This window comes from Pristis pectinata, chromosome 4, assembly GCF_009764475.1.
Source record: "Pristis pectinata isolate sPriPec2 chromosome 4, sPriPec2.1.pri, whole genome shotgun sequence".
Taxonomy (NCBI): domain Eukaryota; kingdom Metazoa; phylum Chordata; class Chondrichthyes; order Rhinopristiformes; family Pristidae; genus Pristis; species Pristis pectinata.
This window is the reverse complement of record NC_067408.1, coordinates 88,634,180-88,653,983: the sequence shown is the minus strand read 5'-3', so window position 1 is coordinate 88,653,983 and position 19,804 is coordinate 88,634,180. Positions and strand designations below refer to the sequence as shown.

The following is a 19,804-nucleotide window of genomic DNA, read 5'->3' as shown; positions in this document are numbered from 1 at the left end:
CACTGAACTTCTCAATTATTATCCTTCCTCTGACCCACCCAGACCTCTCCACCCTCCTGCTTTCTTCTCACTCAGCTCTATAGGCATTCGTGGCAGCAATAGGGCCAGCAACAAAGAGCAAGCATGCGATTGGTTACTCTGCAGTTGCCGCTTCTGATTAGTGATGGACAACGAGAACAGGAGGAAGTTCTGCAATATTGCAAACTTCAGCTTTGTGGAGAATGTTGCTGTCAACATCATGAGTAAAGGGGCATGCTGCATTTGAAAAAAGTCTGTGCATTTTCTGGTCTCTCTCTTTTCGTTTGAGGCAGCCTCATAAACACAGTGGCAACATCACAAGCAACAAATGTGATGTGTTACCGGTGGCAACATCATTAACTTCACCAAAACCATCACCATATTGTGTACCCAATCATCTGCTATTGCATCCCTATCCTATTACTTTTGGATGCATCATCATTTCTTCACACCTTTCCAAAAAGCAGTATTGAAATCATATTCAAAGCTAAACTGGTGGACCCCAAGAAAATTAATGGGAGGGACAGTTCAAATGGTGAGAGGAACAGGAAGTGGAATTTGGGGATTATGTAACTGGTAAAGCGGGTTAAATGGTTGATACCGGTATCTTGGGAACGTAGTGTGAAATATGTCTCCGATTCTTATGGATTGGCGCTTTGAGCCATGAAAAGCAGCCATATCGATTGAGATTTACACGGGACAGACCTGGGAATGGTCAGGCAGCTGGGGCCTGAAGTGACAGCCGATACTTACGTGCATGTAAACCATTGAAGCAAAGAAAAAACAAACTGCTGGAGGAACTCGGAGCATCTGCAGTCTCTCGTGTGAACCAATGAACGCGGACGAAGCGTTGTGAAACGCAGACCATTAGCAAGGAATTTGAAAGCATCAAAGTTCAGGGTCTGAATTGATAACCGAAAGAAATGTCTGAGCACTCCTTACGCTTCCCCAACACCTCGGAGGCTGCGGAATGATTTGGAAACAAGCTCTGCATTTTGAACACGTCTCCGACAGGCATCCCGCACAGGGACGGAGAGCTGCAAAATAAATCGGAGTGAGCGAGGACAATAACAAAAGAGTGATGGTCGGAGGTGGAGCTGCAGGCTGAGGTCGGAGTGACGATCCCGGGGCGGAGCTGCACAAAGGGACCATTCAGAGGCTCAGAGCCGTGCGCTGCCCCTTATCGCCGCCACTCGACTGAGTATTGACACCGAGGACGAAGCTTGGGCTGTGGTGGCAACATGACAAGCAACAAATGTGATGTGATTGTCATCGGTGGCGGCATCTCAGGTCAGTCCTAACTTCGCCAGAAATGCGTGGTTATTGTAACAAGATGAAAATGGGTAAAAGTGCAAGTGGAGCCCCTTTGAAAATAACGTGAGACGAAGGCCAGTGTGCATGTGTTGAGGGTGATCTGTCAGTAGCTGTCATTACTGACTGCTGGTAACAATTGGAGGTTTATTGGCAGGGTGAGATTAAGGTCAGTGCTGAGCTACTGTTGATATTCGTGCATTCCTTGGCCGGAAAGTGTGAACGTCTGGTATGCGGAACCACGGCACCACAACGTTTATCTTCCCGCTATATAAATTAAGTAAATGCCGGTTTCAGTATCACAACTTAGCAAAAGACTAACGTTTTATACCAACATTCACCAATGTGCGGCCACTAATGCTCCTGCCTGCTCTGTAATATTTTAAAATCATGGTTTAAACCACTGTCTTGATTCGTTGTTTCCTTGTGTCTCGTTTCCACTGTTAGCGTATTCAATTCTGCGTCCAACAACAATACCAAAAAAGTAATGCATTAAAATTAATGTGCTATCTTGTTATTCATACATCCTTACCGTTTGCGTTGAAGTGATTTTCCATGTTCTGCCAATATTCATGGAGGTGTGGGGGGGGAGGGGATGGAAGTGACTGGGGTCAATGCTGAATTGTATTATTTTAAGCCAGTTATGTTGCTATTGGTTTCACCTGCAGAGTTAGGGTCAACTCCGGTAATCAACAGGTTTTGCAAAGCAAAAATCTGGATGTGTAAAGAGCAGAACCTGTTCAATCGTTGATTTAGTACTGGATATTGAATACTGAACGTGCCTTCTGTCTGTTGGAAAGGCTTTGTGGAGTTAGGAGAACATCCAGCTGCTATCCCGCTCCAGTATCCAAGGTTCTTATGTTGCTGGTCTGATGATGTTTCTGTAATTGGTGGTGGGGAATTCTGTTGATAATGTCTTTAAAATTTCATGAGGCAGTAGTTGGATTTTCTTGTTAGAGATGTCAGTGCCTGGTACTTGTAACATCTGTGCCTCACTTGCCTTGATAGCAATCCACTATTGAATATTGTACGGCTTTTGCTGCATTTGGACGTGGACTGCTTCTGATGAGTTGTAAGTGGAGCTGAGTACTAAACAAGCAATAATGTACATATCCACTTTTGACCTTCTGACCGGGGGGTGGGGGGGATGGGTGTGGAAGTCTCTTCTGAAACAACAGTAGTTGGTTACTTACGACGTTATCCAGAGAAATGGTTGCGGAGAATTCCTTGTGCTACATTATGCAGAGAAATGGTCACGGAGAATTCCTTGTGCTATGACATTTGCCTTCCAACAACCACAACCATCTTCCTGCAGTGGTTTCAACCAGAGTCATGTTTTCCATTTGTCTTTCAGGAAGTAAAACTGTGGTAAACTCTGTCACATGTTGCTTTGATGTCAGACGCAGTTGATTCACTTCATCTTTGGAATTCAGATTAAGGCTGTAATGAAGTCTGGAACAAAGCAGTCCTGATAAAAAAAACCCAAATTTATCACTTCTGCGCACGCTTTGTTGAACAAGTGCCCTTGATTAGGCCAATGAGAGAAGACTGATCAAGAGTTGAATGACTAGACTAGGATTTGTCGCGTTTTTTTTGGTGAGCATTGTATCCCAGGGCAGTTTTCCCATATATTTTTGAGTAGATTTCAATGTTGTTTGCAAAGGGAATTGGCTACTTCTGGAATACACCCTTAGCAATCTCCTTCTTCTTAGGTAGTTCCTCAGAATCAATGATGACATTTCCCCTCTGCTTTTGAATTCTGAGATGGCAAATGAGGCGTCTCTTCTGCAGGTGGGACAGATGGTAGCTGATAAGCAGGGTAGTCCTTCCACTGCTTAAGCAGGGCCTCTGTGTCCATGGTATTGAGGTTCTCAATATGATCCTGAATGCTCCTCTCCACTTTGGGCCAGACATTCCCAGGAATCAGTGGGGATGTTACATTTTTTCAAGGAGACTTTGAGCACATCCTTGAACCTTTTCCTCTGTCTGGCCTCGTAATTTCCTCCCATAACAGACACCCTCAGCAGTGTAAGCTGGGATGTTGGCAAAGTTCAGTGTTCTCAAAAGAAGGGAACTTAGCAGAAGTTGCTTCTGTAATGGTGAGGACCTCCTGGACAAGGCAGGAATTGATTGACTGTTTGGGAATTCTGACTGAAGGTGACTGGAAATACATCACTATTGGCTCACTTATTGAATTCTGGTAATACTGAGGAACAGGAATGGTCTCTTCCCACTGGCTATTTATTTATTCACCCCACCAATTACAACTGGCTATTTTAGGACCACAGAGCTTTGATCTGGTCTATTGTTTGTTATTATTATTGCTTATCTGTACATAGAACGTTGCTTCCAGGTTAGTATGTGTGTAGTACCATCATTGAAAGATGACGCCAGTTCATCTAAATGGACACTGAAGGGTTAATAGAACATGAAGACAGAATAGTGAAGAGAATGCAGGAAGGTCACACATGCAGTTTAGATTTTAGCCTGGGGCAGGGAACAGGAGACAGGATATAGGATGCAGAATGCAGAATATACATATTGAATGGCAAAACTGTATACAAAGCAGGTGAGAAACAATTGACCAGTTGAACATTCTCTTAACCCCTTGGAGGCAATAGATTGGATGACCGGCTATAAATACATCGTTGGTTGTCCACACAGATGGTGCCTGTGGCTGTATTTTGTTTGTATAAAAAGCAAAAACAACGCCATGCAGAAGAAAAGCCTTGAGCTGTTTCCCCATATATTTGTCAATAAACCACATACATGCATCTTGATACAAGGCGACAAAGTGTCAAATCTGTTGAGCTATGCAGACAATGTTAAATAACAAACATGTGGCTTCACCAAGTTGGTACCTTGCGTTCAATTCACTTGATTTAATGAGATGTTTGACATGACTGGGTAAACACTAGCAATGGTTACTGAGATATTAACATTTTTCTAGGGAGTTCTTGTGGTGTGCCCTTGTGAGGCAGCAAATAAGCATGTCTGGACAATCCTGCATCCTGCATGTTATGTTAATTTTAAGTAAAAGTTAATTTCTTTGTGGAAAAACATTGGTTGCACTCATTAAGAAGGAATCAATACAGAGCAATAGCAGATGGATGTTGATTGATCAAAGCAACCTTCACTTTATTTTGGTGAGCATCTTGGGGCTGGCTATATTGTTTGAAAGTTAATTTAAAAAGTTGTGCATGATGGTTTTGAGAATTGCTCTACCAACACCATAAATTCTTGAAATATATGATGGAAATGTTGTAGAACAGTGGAGTACATTTGAGTTAGCTTGGCAGAACTATGCTGTGGCAGTGAGGAGATGGAATGAGTGCAGGTAAGAATACTTATTGTGATGGGGTTGAAGCACATGTACTTAATTTAACTTGGACAGACTGGGCTGAAGAAGGAGGTAGATATGAGATGCAACCTTTGTTGAGGAAGTTCTTTCAGTAATGCTAACTGAAAAAATTCCTTTCCAGAAGAAAAAATTAACCAGTCTCCTGTTTTCTTCTATGTCCAGCCCAGTAAAGCTCATTGAAGATGTGGGGTTTCATGTAATTACACTAGAAGTGATACTAGAAGTGATTGGAAATGCAGATTTGAAGGTGTGAGAACACTTTCCTCAAGAAGCCAAGTGACCTTTAAGAAAACAGATGAGATTTGCTAGGCAGCAAAGAGCAAATGACTTAACTTAAAAGTCAGATCAGAATGTGAGTGCACCCTCGTCCAGGGAAACTTTATAGGTAAGAGGATAAAATACTCCAAGCTTGGGCTAAGGAAAACCCCAGAGGCAAGAGAGTGTTGAATCTGTGTGAGGAACCAAGAGTTCCACAAGACCATAATAGTGTACTGCTTTTGGAAAGATATGTAATGTGTGTGGAAATAACAATCATTTTTAAAGAAATAACACAGAACAGAATCATCTGCATGTAGACAGCCAAACAACATTTTTTGTTGTCATTGAGATCATGTTTTTAGATCTTTCAGTGGGAGAGCATTTTGGAGATAGTGACCATAACTCCTTGACCTTTGCCATAGCCGGAGAGGGATAGGAGCAGACGATATGGGAAAGTATTTAACTGGGGGAGGGGGAATTATGATGCTATTAGCCAGGAACTCGGGACCGTAAATTGGGAACAGATGTTCTTGCGGAAGTGCACAGTGGAAATGTGGAGGTTGTTTAAGGAATACTTGCATGGGGCTCTGGATAAGTTTGTCCCACTGAGGCAGGATAAGGATGGTAGAGTGAAGGAACCGTGGTTGACACAAGATGTAGAATATCTTGTCAAGAGGTAGAAAGAAGTTTACCTAAGGTTTAGAAAGCATGGATCAGACAGGGCTCTGGAGAGTTACAAGATAGCCAGAAGGGAGCTTAAGTATGGACTTAGGAGAGCTAGAAGGGAGCATGAGAAGTCCTTGGCAAGTAGGATGAAGGAAAACCCCAAAGTGTTCGACATGTATGTAAAGAATAAGAGGATGACTAGAGTGAGGGTAGGACCGATCAGGGATAAAAGATGAAACATGCCTGGAGTCGGAAGAGGTAGGGGAGGTCCTTAATGAATACTTTGCTTCGGTATTCACCAGAGAGAGAGACTTTGACGTTTGTGAGGATGGCATACGACAGACTGATATGCTACGGCATGTCGATGTGAGGAAAGAGGACGTGCTGGACCTATTGAAAGACATTAGGATAGATAAGTTACCGGGCCGGACGGGATATATCCAAGGTTATTATGGGAAGCAAGGGAAGAGATTGCTGCACCTTTGGCGACGATCTTTGCATCCTCACTGACCACAGGAGTAGTGCTGGATGATTGGAGGGTGGCAAATGTCCTTCCTTCCTTTAAAAAAGGAAGTAGGGATAACCTTGGGAATTGCAGACCAGTGACTCTTACTTTAGGGGTGGGCAAATTACTGGAGAAGATTCCTAAAGACAGGATTTCTGGGCATTTAGAGAAGCATAGGCTCATTAGGGACAGTCAGCATGGCTTTGTGAGGGGCAGGTCGTGCCTCACAAGCCTGATTGAATTCTTTGAGGATGTGACAAAGCACATTGATGAAGGTAGAGCAGTGGATGTGGTGTACATGAAGTTTAGTAAGGTGTTTGATAAGGTTCCTCATGGAAGGCTTATTCAGAAAGTCAGGAGGCATGGGATCCAGGGAGACTTGGCTGTGTGGATTCAGAACTGGCTCACCCACTTAAGACAGAGGATGGTGGTAGATGGAGCGTATTCTGCCTGGAGGTCGGTGACCAGCGGTGTTCCGCAGGGATCTGCTCTGGGACCCCTGCTCTTTGTGATTTTTATAAATGACTTGGTGGGTTAGTAAGTTTGCTGATGATACAAAGGTTGGTGGTGTTGTGGATAGTGTAGAAGGTTGCTGTAGATTACAACAGGATATTGATAGAATGCACAGCTGGGCTGAGAAGTGGCAGATGGAGTTCAACCTGGATAAATGTGAAGTGATACACTTCGGGAGATTGAATTCAAAGGCAGGATACAAGGTTAATGGCAGGACTCTTAGCAGTGTGGAGGAACAGAGGGATCTTGGGGTCCACGTCCATAGATCCCTCAAGGTTGCCATGCAGGTCGATAGGGTTGTTAAGAAGGCATATGGTGTGTTGGCCTTCATTAGTCGGGGTATTGAGTTCAAGAGCCGCAAGGTGGTGTTGTAGCTCTATAGAACTCTGGTCAGACCACACTTGGAGTATTGTGTTGAGTTCTGGTCGCCTCATTATAGGAAGGATGTGGAAGCTTTAGAGAGGGTGTAGAGGAGATTTACCGGGATGTTGACTGGATTGGAGAGCATGTCTTATGAGGATAGGTTGAGTGTGCTAGGGCTTTTCTCTTTGGAGAGAAGGAGGATGAGAGGTGACTTAATAGAGGTGTACAAGATGATAAGAGGCATAGGTCGAGTGGACAGTCAGAGACTTCTTCCCAGGGCGACAATGGCCAACATGAGGGGACATAATTTTAAGGTGATTGGAGGAAGGTATATGGGGGATGTCAGGGGTAAGTTTTTCTACACAGAGTGGTGGGTGCATGGAACGCACTGCCGGCAGAGGTTGTGGGGGCAGATACATTAGGGACATTTAAGAGACTCTTAGACACATGAATGATAGAAAAATAGGGGGCTATGTGGGAGGGAAGGGTTAGATAGATCTTAGAGCAGGATAAAATGTCAACACAACATTGTGGGCCAAAGCGCCTGTACTGTGCTATAGTGTTCTATGTTCTAGTACTTTTGGACTGGATGATGATGAATTGATACAGCTAAGTTTGAGTTGGGCAGCTACCTGAAATTTTGAATATATATGTGAGCCCAACATAATATATTTGGACAAAAATACTCCATAAAATACACTTATACACTTCTTCAAAACAACTCCAAAGTTTATGAACTTGTAAAGGTGGAGCCACTTAAATTTGTGCTTATAACTTCTGTTGGAGGCTGTCTTCCTGTGAGAGGACAGATATGACTGTTAATTCAGTATGATGACTTTAAGTGTAAGTTGGACTGTAAGCATGTAGATAGCTTAGCTTAACTTTAAGACCTTTGATGGGCAAGGAGGCATGTTTAAGCTTGGATATTATCAAGTGTAACAATAATGGTCTAATGAATCAAGCACCATACACTGGAGTCATCATATAGATGGTAAATGACGATAAGCTAGTAACCAAGATGTGTTTAATGCAGAAATATCCTCAGGTGTTCAGTTCAGTGATAGCTCTATTTAAGAAGGATGGTGCTTAGGTGTTTAGATCCTACGGTCTCAATTAACAGTGTTAAAAAGAGCATTATCTACAGTCAACAAAAGATCCAGTCATATACCTACATTGTACTGAAGATTCTACAATGCCAGAAGTTTGAAATTAATTTTAGCATGTGAGTTGCAATGAACAGTCATAACATTTAAAGTGTATGCCATTTAGGATCAGGTCTGTGTTAGAAAAATGCGTGAGTTGATTTAAGGATGATATACTTTTATGCTGTAGCTGCTCCTGGCTCGGTCTGTTACATTCAGTGAACTTGAATTGGACTGCGGGCTTCATGTTAACAGTAAAGTGAGGGATAAATTATACTATAAGATTGCAAGGATGCCTCACACACCTCAGGAATGGCCAGATTTGAACTGCTGGGTGTGAGCTTGATAGTTCCATAGAACAATCCTCAGTTTGAAGACAGGACTTTGCAAAAGAACTGTGCAGTAACCACTGCTACCAATATGACCATTGACAGGTGTGGTCAAATACTTTCCTTCCTGTAATGTTCTCTTTGCCATTTGCCTCAGGCTCAGCTTGGCATCTGTGTGCTTCAGAACCCAATCAGCTGGGTTTCTGGTGGTCCACCCAGCCACTCTTGGTGATGGATATTCAAGTCCCCCATCCACAGTTTTAATGTCTCCTCAGCCAGAATACATTCTCTGTCTTTGCGACCTTCTATGTGGAGGAGTATGGATAGTAGCAGGCGTGGTAGTGTAGCGGTTAGCGTAACGCTATTACAGCGCCAATGACCCGGGTTCAATTCCAGCCACTGTCTATAAAGAGTTTGTGCGTTCTCCCTGTGTCTGCGTGGGTTTCCTCTGGGTGCTATGGTTTCCTCCCACATTCCAAAGGCATACGGGTTAGGAAGTTGTGGGCATGCTATGTTGGTGCCAGAAGTGTGGTGACAGTTGTGGGCTGCCCCTAGAATGCTCTACGTTTAAAAAAAAATGCATTTGTCACAAACCAGCAACAAAAGAAACACACTGAGCATGATTCAGTGTTAAAAACTATTTTATTAATCACTACTTATGATAATACGTAAAATAAAAGTTAAAAAAAAATGTTAGTATGTTAGAATTCAAAAGTTAAACCTCGAACGTTAACCCCAAAACTAAACTCTTCGTGTGTGTGTGTGTGACAAAGTCCAAAACTCCCAGTTCCTGAATGGTTCTTAAAGTTCAGTTCCGCAAGCCATAAGGTGAAACATGAGCAAGGGCTTCTTCAACAACCACCGTTGTCTGAAGATAAGATGTAGATGTAGAAAAACATAGAGAGAGTACATACGAAATCCAAATGTTCCACGATGGAACCCAAACGACACTTCAGTGTTTACTCGGTAGTGACTTACTCACCCCGAAAAGCATCCGAACCGTGGTCGTCCACACACAAATACCTGTTTCCTTCTACAGGTCAGCAACAAAGTGAACTCCACCGGATTACTTCCAACTTCCATACATGGATTTCAGTGGCAAACACAGTTATTGTTTCTCATCCATCGATAGAGAAAACAAGCAGGCTGGTGTCTCTCTCCCTTCTCTCTCTCTCTTTCTTCTTCTTCTGACTTCTTCAACAACGTCATTACGTCCTTTATCTTCTATTGACGTAAGCACGCCCCACACACACATACACACACACTCTCTATCTTAAAGGGACTTTCACTGAGTCCATAACACATTTCACTGTGAGTTTCGATGTACATGTGACTAATAAAGATGTCTTGTCTTATCTATCGTCATCAGCTGAGGGAGGTGGTATCCACATTCTGCAAGTTGTCATTCTTTGTTTTATAGCACAAGTTATCCTGGTGTTCAAAGCTAATGTTCAGAAATTTCAGGGACATTTTGTCACAACTATATCCACTGTGGAAAGAATGGAGAGTTAAAATAGGAAATGAAACTGTAAAAAGGAGATGATGCAAAGCACTTTGAAAATAAATTTAATGCTTTTCCAGTAATAGAAGAACTCAAAGATGGCATGCCAAGTGGATAGTAAGGATACAAAATTAGTTATTTTCTGTTATAATGGAGGAAGCTGCAGAAAGTTCCCTGAGCATACAAGCTGATTTTTTTGAGGCTAAAGGTCTTAAAGCAAAGGAATAATTTTAGATAAGGCCATCACTGATTGTGGGATATGCTATGTGTATATTAGTGCACTTCACTGTGCGTTTTGATGTACATGTGACAAATAAAGATATCTTGGTTATCTTATAGTGTGAAGTGCAAGTGTGTCTTTAAAGTTGATGTGTTTCAATTTCCTTATGGTATTATTATCATGTGGTTATCTTTTACAACTCCTACCAGGCAAGACCCCAACAGGCTGCTCTCTGGAAGATAAAGGGCAAGAAGGCCCAAGCTTCATAAAATGGTATTTAAAGTGAAATTTCCATGCTTTTGCCAGCACCTTTAAGAAATTTTAAGAACGAGATGAGTGGTCTAGAATTAGGAAATAACTGAGGTTTATAAAGTAAATGCAAAACTATCCAGATTTTGTAGCTGCCACTGAGCAGACAGTACCCACTAGACTTTAAAAGGTGCATGCCAGTTGTATGACTGTATCAAACATTGGAAGATTTTTCCATGGTATGTTCTTCAAAGTTGGTGTGCCATTTTGGCTTAAAAGTGACACCTAGTCTTTGCACAGTTAGAAAAACATCTGACTGACAAAGATACAATAACCAGACCCTTCCCTCCAACTTTCTGGAACTGTTTAGATTTTAAGCTTTTAAATTTTAAAGAGATTGAATCTTAACATGCTTCAGCTGTTTAAAAACATCCAAATTAATAAGCAATTAATTTTTCAAAATTAACAAACCATGGGAAAATCTTTTTTAAATTAATAATCTTTTGCCAAGGTATCTCTCAGCTGTTCTCTCCATTTAAAATCTGTGAGAAAGCACCTCTTGTACTTCTTCTGACCTGGGTCAGGAACTTCAGTTGACTTGCCTCCTTGGGAACTGAGCAGTTAGCCCAAGTTCTTAATCCCTCATTGAACTCTGAGTTTAACGTTGGAGTGAAGCCTGGAAGGCTATGTCAAATTGATGACAGTAACTGGGATTTTGGTTTTTGAATACACTCATGGAAATGCCAGCGTGAGGTTTTGCAGAATACCGATAGTGAACACCACTATAACTACCACAAAATCTGGGCCACTTAATTTCTTTTTTATTTAGAAAATAGCATGGGAATGATCTAAGGAGCTGACTGCTTATGCTTAAAATTAATGTTCTCCCAAGATTGTTCCACTATTTCCATGTGTCTCTATTTTCTGTCATCCTTGATGTAGGGATAGGCCAGGAAAGAGTAGTTTAGAGGTTTAGCTATAATTTTGCTGACTGGCAGATCAGGCTTGAGAGTTTGTAGAGATTACTGTGCCAATTTCTAATCTTTTGTGGATAAAATGCTGGAAAGCATGTTGATTGGAAAACATGTCACATTCAGATGGGTGTATAATATTGAGGAGTCAAAGTGGATTTTGGAAAAGGTAGAGCTTAACAAATTGAAGGGGTGTTTGTTAACAGTGGAATTTCTGTGAATGCACTTTTGGATTTTAGTAAAGCTTCTCGTACTGTGTTCCACATTATGCTTATCCTGCAAGACGTGAAACTGAAGGGGAGAGAGAATGGTTTCAGAGGCAGATTGAATGTGTACTAAACCAGAGAAAACAACTGGTCGTTTTGAAACTTGGATACAATTGGCAGATGTCTCATGGAGCTTGGCTGTGGTTATTGGTACTCGCAGTGTATTTGTAATATATGAGGATAAGAATAAATAAACTGGCTAGTTTTAGAGAAAACTATATCAGGGTATCACAAAGGCTACAGCAAGGAAGGAGGCCTTCTGGCCTGTTAAATCTATATCTAGGTTGGGTGACCATTTTTCCATTGTCGTACTGTGGAATTCCGACATTTGAAAACTGGAGGAGTAACCTGATGAAGCATCCTACGACGATCTCCCCCACCCCCCCGCCCCACCACCACCTATGTGTCTCCATTATGTAACAATGTGGAAAACACAGAAATTAAGCAGAAATCTTCCATCCAATATGAAAACACTAACAAAAAATTAAATGCCTCACAACATGCGTAATAATTGAAATAAAGTATGGCAATATAAAATTTGCAGTTAGTGCTGTTTTGAAGCATTGGCCCTGTCATCATTGTGCTCTCTGTGGTTCATTGCATCCTGTGGGTTGTATTTAACTTTTGAGGCAATCATCTTTAAAAGGTCAATTTGCCTTTCAGCAATTTATTATGGAAGGCTACACAGTCAAGTTCTGCACAAACAAAATAATCCTTATTTGAAAACACTGAGATTTACCTTTTAAGGTGATCATATTTTCAGTATTGAAAAGACTTGTTCAGCCTATGCTGCAGACACAATATGAAGTCAACTGGCTTTGCCAAATCTAAGTGTACCATTGCATTTCTGTCCATCTCCTTGAAACCATTGTACCACGATTTGGTAAGAAGTACACTCTGTGCACTCCAATCCGACACCAGTTACAAGGTAAAAACAAAATATGCGGGAAACGCTCAGCAGGTCAAGCAGCATCTGAGGAAAGAAAAAGGATTCAGGTTTGGGATTCTTCATCAGTCGGGAGCTTATTGATTTTTGCATTTGCCCATTTATCAAAAAATTGGTGCCTGCCTATTAAATTTAGGGTGGTAATTCTTGTTTCACAAGTGGCAAGATTGTGGTGGATGCTATTACATTCCAGCATGTTTCTCAACAAGGCTCATTCAGCTGCCTGTGCTCTTCGGCTTTGTTAATGTAAAGGAAAAATTTGGTTGATAGACATTTTGTAATCAAATGCAATGTGCAGGTCCTGGATCTGAAACTGTGTCTGTGACACATGAAGAGGTGAGCAAATAGTTTCTTGCTCAGATGAACGTGAATACCTTTAGTATTTTGCTTTACTAAAATTGTGAAATACTTGAGGTTTACACTTTGTTCAGAGTGTTTCTGTTTGTATTGTTCAAAGATGTTGAAGACCAGCTCTACAGCTGCCATGAGAAATTGAAAAATGTCCTCCACCTGCCTGAAAAAAGTATAACGTTGTCAGCAGTTGACATGGATTTCTTCAAAAATTTAAATTGAATGCTCTGGTTAAAACAATGATCACACTTTTGTGACATGTCTGCAGTATTCGTAAGGTTTGCAATGCCCTACGCTTATCACAGTATTGAAGTGGTTGCTCAATACAATAGCCATCATGGCATTTCGTAAAATTTATCATTTGTATTTTTATTATTATGAGCACTGAGATGTTAGTGTCATTGCAAACTCGTGCCTACCTATGTACACTAAATTTTGCTTCAGGAACATAGTCCTTCGACTAAATCAGTTATACCTTATGTTAAAATGCAAAGGACAAATACAATGGACAATAGGGGTTGGAAAATACAAGACAATTTGGCAGCCACAATATTGCTTAAATATGGGACTATCCATTTAAAAATTGGATGTATGATCACCCTAATAATATATATACACAAGTTGCATTTAATGTTGGCAACAAAGTGCAATGAAACTATTTGGGGAATGACCATGGGGCATGTAGACTAAATGGTTGTAAATGGAGGTCATGTATAGTGGCAGATAACTTATTGAAACAAATTTGAAGCATGCAGCATTAGGAAGGAAAGCCATTCACATTCTCATGTTTTGCTTAAACAATCAAAAAAAACTGATCATGATGGTTTGAGTCTTAAAACTACTGTTGGTGAGTTCAATGTACAGTCACTACATGAGCAATGACTATACCACTTCAATGACAATGTTAAACTTTTAAATAGGTTAATGATCTACTAAAATAATAGCTAGTGCAATCTTCATAAAAGCACATGAAAGGTTTTTGCAATTATACCACCAGAAGTAATTTTTAGTCTTTGGTTAAACTGTTAACTTGTTTTAAGTGTTAGTCTTTGTCCATTGAAGTCGGTGTTGATTTGATGACTGAAGCAATGCCATCAATCTCTGCAAATACACAATTTTCCTTCCCCCTTATTGTGATTAGCTGGTGTAAATGAATGAGAAAATATATAGGATTTGTGTTTGTTTTGATTTGTTTGATTTAATGACTGCATAATTTCTTAGTATGATGCTATTTTCAGTATATTTTAATATATGTTCATTTTTGGGATCTGGAAAAGGTCACCGCAAAGGCCAGCATTTATTGCTCATTCCTTATTGTCCTTGAGAAGGTGGCAGCTTCTTGAACCACTGGAACCCTTCTGGTGAAGGTTCTCCAACAATGCTCTTGGGCTACAAGCTCCAGGATTTTTAGACCCTGAGATGATGAGGGACCGGCAATATATTTACAAGTCAGAATGGTGTGTGACCAGCAGGAGAATCTGGAGGTGGTGGTCTTCCCATGTGGCCAATGCCCTTGTCTTTCTTGGTGGTAGAGGTGGCAGGCCTGGGAAGTGTGTTGGAGTAGTCTGGGCAAGGAACTTCTATGTATATATTTGGCAGATGGTACACTCTCTGCTGGTACACACAGTGAATCTCTGCTGGTGGAAGAAATGAATACCTAGGGAGGTTGATGGGGTGCCAACCAGACAGGCTGCTTTGTATAGATAGCATTGAGTGTCTTGATTGTTGCTTCACCCAATGAAGCAAGTGAAGAGTATTTCAATATACTGCTGACTTGTGCTTTGTAATCAGTGGGTCAGGATACCCAGCCCCTGACCTTGTAGCTGTGGTATTTCTGCGGTTAGTCTGATTGAATTTCTGGTCAGTGATGACTCCCAAGATATTGATGGTAGGGACTTGGCAATGGTAATGCCATCGAATGTCAAGGGTAGGTGGTTAGGCTGTCTCTTATTGAAGATGTTCAATACTTGGCATTTCTGTTACTTGCCACTTATTAGCCCAAGGTCCTCCTGGATGCAGCCTTGGGCTGTTCCATTTGCTGAGGAATTATCAATGGAATTGAACAACTCCACTTCTGATTTTGTGATGGAAGCAATGTCTTTTTTTTTGAAGCAGTTGAAGGAAATTGGGCTCAGACACTGCCCTGAGTAACTCCTAATATCCTGGGGCTGGAACAATTATGAATGTAATCATATTCAAATGTATTTCAAAATCATCCATTTACCTTGGAACCAAAGAGTACTGGTTGAAAACTGTTGGCATATCAACCATGCAGCCATGAAAATTGAAAAAAAAACTGTAAATCTGAAATAAAAACAGAAAATGCTGTAAACACTCTGCAGGTCAGTCGTAGTCAAGTTTATTGTCATATGCTCAAGTACGTGTATGCACAGGTGCAATGAAAACTTGCAGCAGCATCACACACACAGCATCAGACACACAACATTCACCAGAGAAACATAAATTAAATTATACAAGATTATACAAGAAAGAACACAATTAGAACAAATAAAACGCCAAGTCCATCGTAGTGTAACGTGGTTATAGTGTTGTGCAGGTTAGCTCAAGAACCGAATGGATGAAGTAGCAGTTCTTGAACCTGATGTGGGACTTAAGGCTTCTGTACCTCCCACCCACTGGTAGCTGCAAGAAGATGGCATAGCCCAGATGGTGGGGATCTTTGACGATAGATGAAGCGCCTTCTTGAGGCAGCACCTTGTAGAGATGCATCATCATGTAGGTCAGGCAGTATCTGTGGAAACAAATTCCATGTAGCATTTTAATTCTGACGGAAGGACCAGACCCGAAATCACTTTCCACAGATGCTGTCTGATATGCTATTTCTAGGATTTTCTGCTTTTATTATAGTAAGCAATGTTCAGGAAGATGGCTCTATTGATGTTTTCCTCTGTAGTCTCTGCATTTTTTTTCATTTTTGGGAACAATGTAGTTATTATACATTACAGTGGTTATAACTCGTATTTCTAATGTGGTGTGCACCAGATAACTGCAACATTTAAACTTCCCGTGAATCAGCTCCTTCTAATGGACATTGTTCGGATAAAGCATTTTCCACAACTAGCAAAGAGCTGCTACTGCTGTTGCCAAGTTCCCACTTCAAATGTAGGTCATTTCTTTCAGGCTTTGTAACTTGAAATTTCCATCACTTCCATTTGGCAGCAAACCCAACTTTTCACCCTGTTATAGTTTTCCTAATGTCGTTGTCTTAAATTCTGGACGATGTGATCTGTAAGGAGAGGAAATTATTGCCCATACGATTCATAAGAGAGGAGACCAAAAATACTTGGACAAAAATGTGTTGTTCATGAATGTCGATGAAATTCTTCAGAGTTGATGCCCATTTCACAGCAAATTTGATCTCTTAGATTTCAGAACACTCTGATGACAATAGGATAAATTTCAATGATATATAATATTGCCTTCATAACAAATTTCTGTTTGTGTCTCTGTCTGCAGAAAGACTGTAAATTTGGGTTGATCAGATTTGTTCATTATTTTGGCCCCATTTGTAATGTTCTTTTGAACTCAGTGAGGGAAGAGTGGGCTCTAAGTGTTCCATTCGCCAGGAATCTGCCGGGTCCAACCAGGTCCCTATGAACACCAACATTTTCCATTCAGTGACCATTTAAAAAATACAGGGCATCTCTATTTTATCTACCCTTGTGGATAATCTCACAGTTTTCCATATTGTACTCCATCTTTGTACCCTATGTTACCATTGTACAGGGCACTAGTGAGGCCACATCTGGAGCACTGTGCACAGTTTTGAACCCCTTACTTAGGAAAGGATAAACTGGCATTGGAGGCAGTCCAAAAGAGATTCACCAGGCTAATTCCTGGGGTCAGAAGATTATTCTGTTATGAGCATCTAAAGAAATTAGATTTATATTTCTTGGATTTAGAAGCATGAGGGGTGATCCCTATGGGGTATGACAGGGTAGATGTCAAAATGTTTCCGCTATTGGGAGAACCTTGAACAAGGGGACACAGTTACAAGATTGGGGGTAAAGCGCAGGAAATTTAGAGGGAATTTAAGGAAGTATTTTTTCACCCAGAGGGTGGTTGAAATCTGGAACCAATTCCCTGTGAGGGTGGTGGAGGCAGGTACTCTCAGAACATGTACAAAATATTTGAGCACTTGAAATGCCATGGCATAGAAGGTTCTGAGCCAAGTGCTAGAAAATGGGATGAGTACATCTAGGTACGATAGCTGGCACTGACGTGATAGGCTGAAGGGCTTGTTTGCTTTGCAGCGACTCTGACCTTAAAGATCTGTATGTTTCTGGCACGAGCAGGTAGGGGCCATTGCTCCCATCCGGTTAACCTGCAAACAATCGTGACATTGGCTGAAAAGGTGTTTGAGCAGTGGGGGTGACTTGCACCCAGAAGTGTGCACTAAAAGAGGACTTGTGTGATTCCTGGCGGAACCAACACTGTTGATTGCAGCTTCTTAGAAGGCAACCTCCCATGGAAGTTAGAGGGCAGTGGCGCACACCATGGTTGCTCTGGAGGAGAAAGGGGCTGCAAGGAGAGTGTGAGAGTTCTCTGATTTAGTGAAAAAGATTTGGATACTCTCATCAGTGATATTAATGCTAGGAATGAGTTCCTCTGTTCCAGCAGGGCCATAGTAGGAAGAACTTGGTGATGTTGTTCCAGTTGTCTCCTCCAGATGTGAAAATCCTCACTCATTCGAGCCTTGTAGAGCTAAGCTTTCCTTACAGTAGCACACAAAGGAGTGAGCAGCACACAAACGGAAGATGTCATAGTGACCCATTTCAATAATTGTATCATGGATTCATTCATTTGTTTGGTGCAGATGATCCTTCAAAGAAGAATGTGAGGAAATGTTGTTTGTCATCTGGATGTGTGATTTGGTTACTGTGTTAAAGGTGGGAGTGTGGAAAAGCTAACTTTGTATGGATTGGGGATTATGATTTCACACACTACTGGAGGAAACAGTTCCCCTATCAGGGAGTCCTTTATTCCCCATTCAGTCAGTGCCTCCTGCATCTATTGGGCTGGGACATGAGGCAGCTGCTGTTCTGCTGGAACTTTCCTTAGTAGCCTTCCTTGTTCTCTTGCTGCTGCTGTTTTTCAGCTTGAACCTGGTCTATGCGCTGCTCTTTCTTCAACACCATTTGAATCCATGAAAGACGTCTGGTCCAGACGGCATACCTAGCTGAGTACTAAAGATCTGTGTGGACCTGGCTGGTGTATTTACAGACATATTCAACCTCTCGCTCCTGCGGTCTGAGGTTCCCACCTGCTTCAAAAAGGCATCCATCGTACTGGTGCCCAGGAAGAGCATGGTGACCTGCCTCAATGACTACTGTACAGTAGCGCTTGCATCAACTATAATGAAGTGCTTCGAGAGGTTGGTTCTGGCGTGAATCAACTCCTGCCTCAGAGGTGACCTGGGTCCACTCCAGTTTGCATACCGCCACAACAGGTCAACAGCAGATGCAATTTCTCTGGCTCTTCACTCTGCTCTGGGCCATCTGGACAACAGGAACTCGTACATCAGGCTGCTGTTCATCAGCTACAACTCAGCGTTCAACACAATTATCCCATCCTCCCATCCAAACTCATCATCAATCTTCAAGACCTGGGCCTCTGTACCTCTCTCTCCAACTGGATACTCAACTTCCTCATTGGCAGATCTCAATCATTGAGTAATGGTAACAACATCTCCTCCTCGCTGATCATCAAACACAGGTGTACCTCAAGGCTGTGTGCTCAGCCCCCTGCTCTACTCTCTGTGCACACATGACTGTGTGACTAAGCACAGCTCCAATGCCATCTTCAAATTCACTGACAACACTACTGTTGTTGAACAAATCATAGGTGGTGATGAATCAGCTTACCTGAGTGAGTTAGGACACCTGGTTGAGTGGTGCTGCAACAACAAACTCTCACTCAACGTCAGCAAAAATAAAGAGCTGATTGTTGACTTCGGGAAGGGGAAGGAGGGCGAACGTGCGCCAGTCTACATTGGGGGAATCAGTGGTGGATAGAATCAGCAGCTTTAAATTCCTAGGTGTTAACATTTCAAATGACCTGTCCTGGGCCCAGCACATAGATGCAATCGTAAGGAAAGCGCACTAGTGTCTCTACTTTCTTAGGAGGTTGAGGTTCAGCTTGTCACCCAGCACTCTAACAAACTTCTACAGATGTACTGTTGAAAGTATCCTGACTGGTTGCATCATGGTCTGGTATGGCAATTTGAATGCACAGGAACATAGGAAGCTGCAGAGAGCAGTGGACTCTGCTCAATACATCATGGGCACATCCCTCCCCACCACTGGTAGTATCTACAGGAGGTGCTGCTTCAAGGCAGCAACATCTATCATCAAAGATCCCCACCATCCTGGCCATGCTATATTCTTGCAGCTACTGTCAGGCAGAAGGTACAGAAGCCTGAAGTCCCGCACCACCAGGTTCAAGAACAGCTACTTTCCTTCAACATTTAGTTCTTGAACCAACTGGCAAAACCCTAATCACTACAGTTTAGCAGCACTATGATCACTTTGCACTAAATGGACTTCATTTGAACAGTGCTGGCCAAGTAAAAATTGTGTATCATTTATATTCAATTTATGTTTTTCTTGTGTATGCTGCTTATATGATATTATGTGCCTGTGATGCTGCTGCAAGTAAATTTTTCATTGCACCTGTGCATAGATGTACCTGTGCAAATGACAATAAACCCAACTGTCTTTGACTGCCATCGGATTGCTAGGTTATGCAGCATACGGTGTATAAAGGTGAAGTCTCCACACAGGCTGGGTGTATACTGCAGGACATACTCGGGTA

The 19,804-nt window shown here is 41.8% G+C and overlaps 1 protein-coding gene across 1 annotated transcript in view; it reads left to right on the top strand.

Annotated features, from left to right (window-relative positions):
• The first annotated feature begins 616 nt into the window (after nucleotides 1–616).
• Nucleotides 617–19,804, top strand: part of mao (monoamine oxidase) — a 134,336-nt gene continuing 115,148 nt past the window's right edge. Inside the window, exon 1 of the mRNA XM_052014013.1 lies at nucleotides 617–1,308. Coding sequence (XP_051869973.1) covers nucleotides 1,260–1,308 — 49 coding nt within the window. The 5' untranslated portion in view covers nucleotides 617–1,259. The remainder of the gene's footprint in view (nucleotides 1,309–19,804) is intronic.